Consider the following 3,408-nt stretch of genomic DNA (forward strand, 5'->3'; position numbering starts at 1 on the left):
GCAAGTCCCCTTGACGAAACCTAGGCTCCGGGCTGTAGCTTTCTTCGTTCGCACACTGTTAATCACTTCAAGTATCCGTCGTTTTGTGAGTAGCATTTTGTCTTTAACGTATAGCTTAGCTTGTTGGAGTTGACTTCGGCGCACTTGAAAAACACGGGCACACAAAAATATCTGCTCTTATTTCGTGTGTGTCAAGTTTTTCAAGTGCGCTAAGAAAAAAAAATTACACTGCATCTGGGAATGAACCGAATACTCGACCACGCAACATGCATTTTATGGACTTCTTGCACAAAGAAGGCATCAACACTTTAAAAAATACTGCAATGACTGCCATATTACAACGACGTCACTGGTGGCAAGGTTCGTTTAATAAACCAGTCAATCAACAGCTCAATCGATCGATAGATTGAGCTATTGAGTATTCCACGGGCTCAATTATACTTTGCGCCGCGTCAAGTCGGATTACAGTATACATATACACTCATCATCATCATTATTAGCCTAGCACACATACACTATAGTAATTGATAAATGTTAGTGATACTGTGTCGTGCATGTCCTGTTTGTGCTAGATAGCTAATAATACGGTCATTAGCTGTTCAGCTTGCTTGCGTTCAATTTAAAGCACCTCCAGGGGCCCTTTAAGGAACATATATGATGATGATAACAATAAAGTAAAATCACAATCAATTTGAAACACTGTCACACGTTCCCAAGAAAAATTTGGGGCACCTTTTAAAATACTGCTTCATGTGCTTACCGCTTTCAATTCAAGCGAGAAAAAGAAATGAGGTCTTTTGATCCTGCGTTCTTAGTGCATTGCGACACAGTCCAGTCTTTCAGTGGTTTTTGGCAGAGCTTCAGGGCTTGGGCGTTGACGTTGTTACTGCATCGGATTCTTTGCTCAGGACATGAATCGTCTGCCAATGCTCTTGGATTATGTCTGAGGCCTTCTCTGCGATCATGATGGCTGGTGCATTGGTATTTCCGGACACGATGGTGGGCATGATCGAAGCATCCACAACGCGCAGATGATCTATTCCTTTCACCCTGAGCTCTGAGTCCACGACAGTGCGCGAGTCATTGATGCGCCCCATGCGGCAGGTGCCGACCGGATGGTACAAGGTGCTGGTGTACGAGCGAGCCACGCAGGCCAGGTACTCCTCGCCGAGGAACGGGTACAGCTCGCAGCCAGGCAGCGGCTTCTCCCACACACGTGTGCCCAGCTTCTGCAGAGCAGGCATTCCCGCCAGCCGGAGACACAACTTCATGGCGTCAACCATAGTGTTGATGTCCCGCGGATGTGTCAGATAGCGAGGGTCGATGTCCGGTGCTTCGTACGGGTCTCGGGAGAGTAGGCGCAGTCGGCCACGTGATTGTGGTCGCAGAATCACAGGGTACAGCGACATGGATTCGCGGCCAAGGTAGGGAAGAAATGTTGATTCCCACGTCTCGTTGCTTAATCCGTGGGCTGAGCGGAAGGTATCGCCATCATCCGACACGGGAGAGCCAGACGCCATGTGGATCTCAATGTCTGGCCACTCCATATTGGCGTAACGTGTGCTCACGAAGCCTAAGCCCTCGACTCCACCAAGCAGCGTCAATGGGCCAGAGCGGGTAGCAAGGTAGTTAATCAACACTCGCACGGTGAAGGTGCGCGACTGAAGCACGGACACCGGCTTATCTAGCAGGAAGTTGAGGCCACCTGGAAAAATGTGGTCTTGCAGGTTGGCACCCACGCCGGGCAGATCCAGCACCAAGGGCACCCCTATTTCGTTGAGGTGTGCGGCTGATCCAATGCCTGAGAGCAGCAACAGCTGAGGGGAGCCGATGGCCCCGGCTGCCAGGATCACCTCCCGTCGGGCCAGAGCCCGATGAGCAACCGAGAAGCGGTCGAAGGTGACACCGTGGGCCATGCCGTCTTTCACGAGAACCTTGGTGACGTGGCAGTAGACTCCGATGTGCAGATTCTGACGGTGAAGGATAGGATCCAGGAAGGCACGGCGTGTGCTGTGACGACGACCCTGAAAGACGGTACCCTGCGGGATCGTGAAGCCTGCGAGTTTGTCTCCATTGATGTCGACACCTGCGGGGTAGCCCATCTGCCGGCCAGCCTCCACAAAGGCTTCAGCCACGGGGGTGTGGTACGGAGCCCGCATCACTGGAAGGGGCCCATCAGTCCCGTGGTGACCGTTAGAGGCGATGTCCGGGTCCAAATTGTGCTCCGAGCGCAAGAAGTATGGCCGCACTTCTTGCCATCCCCACCCATCGCAGCCATGGTGATCGCGCCAGAGGTCGTAGTCACGAGGGCTTCCCCGCACGTAAAGCATATAGTTGAGGACACTCGAGCCACCTAGCACTTTTCCCCGTGGCCACTTGCTGCGCCTTTCGTGCAGGCCGAAGCAAGCGGCCTCCTGTGGCCGCGTGGTGTAATTCCAGTCCAGAGCTGTTCCCTGTACCGTAGCTGCGATCAGGGGGATGTCAGCCAGCTCGCCTTCCCATCCACCAGCCTCCAGCAGGAGAACCTTTGCCTGTGGGTCAGCGCTCAGCCGGTTGGCCAGCACACAACCCGCCGAGCCTGCGCCTACAATGATGTAATCGTACTCCTGGAGAAGGTCGACGGTCTGCATGGTCGTATTGTCGCGTCCCAGTCGGTAGAACATGATCGCTGCAATGGGCAGCAACGTGCTCACACTAGGAAACCAGGATGTGGCCATCTGGTCAATGTGTAGGGGAGGCCGTCCGCCTGGTCACGCAGAAGAGCAGAGCAAAATGCGTGCTGCTTGCGCACGGAAGAGCGGATCAAAATGTGTGCTGCTTGCGCAGCGCCGTCAGCTTGGCCGAACAGATTTTAGCCAATATGCCCATCGTCATTCTGTAAAGATGGCCGAGCCGCTGACAGTGATCCGTTCCATGCTGTTGCTGACAACACCGACCATGGTGACTATACGAATACTGCTTTTTCAATTAGCCTTTTTCATCGGGGGTGGCACCCCCCAAGAATGGTGATGGAAAACACTGTCACGTGGAATCGTAACAATGCTGCGTGAAAGAAGCGCTTGCTATCACGCTCGTGACGTTCGTGGAAGCGTGACTGGCTTTGGCAATCAAAATAGTGATAGATGATACATGCAGGTATATGATCGAACGACACAATTTGGCACGCCAGGGAATCACGGCGGTTGAGCTCCACCAAGTCTATTTGCTTTCCGCCAGGCCGTGCGCGTGCACCCCATTTCCCCACGCGATCTTAGCACTCACCTCAAGCAGTCGACATATTTGTGCGAGTGCCCTTTGAACCCACGTATTAGGCCTTCTTCGGCTTTCCTCGAGCAAGTCGTGGCGCATGTTTGAGCGTGTATTCGCGAAGAGCATCGCTGGGGCCAAAAATGCTTCCAACAACTTGAC

General features: G+C 53.1%; 1 protein-coding gene across 1 annotated transcript; it reads right to left on the bottom strand.

Moving 5' to 3' along the window:
* Positions 1–273: 273 nt before the first annotated feature.
* Positions 274–2,906, bottom strand: LOC119444203 (glucose dehydrogenase [FAD, quinone]). The gene has a single exon (XM_037708640.2). The coding sequence runs from the start codon at positions 2,715–2,717 to the stop codon at positions 861–863; it is 1,857 nt and encodes a 618-aa protein (XP_037564568.1). The 5' UTR covers positions 2,718–2,906; the 3' UTR covers positions 274–860.
* Between the last annotated feature and the right edge of the window lie 502 nt (positions 2,907–3,408).

Source organism: Dermacentor silvarum, chromosome 3 (assembly GCF_013339745.2).
Source record: "Dermacentor silvarum isolate Dsil-2018 chromosome 3, BIME_Dsil_1.4, whole genome shotgun sequence".
In the NCBI taxonomy this organism is placed as follows: domain Eukaryota; kingdom Metazoa; phylum Arthropoda; class Arachnida; order Ixodida; family Ixodidae; genus Dermacentor; species Dermacentor silvarum.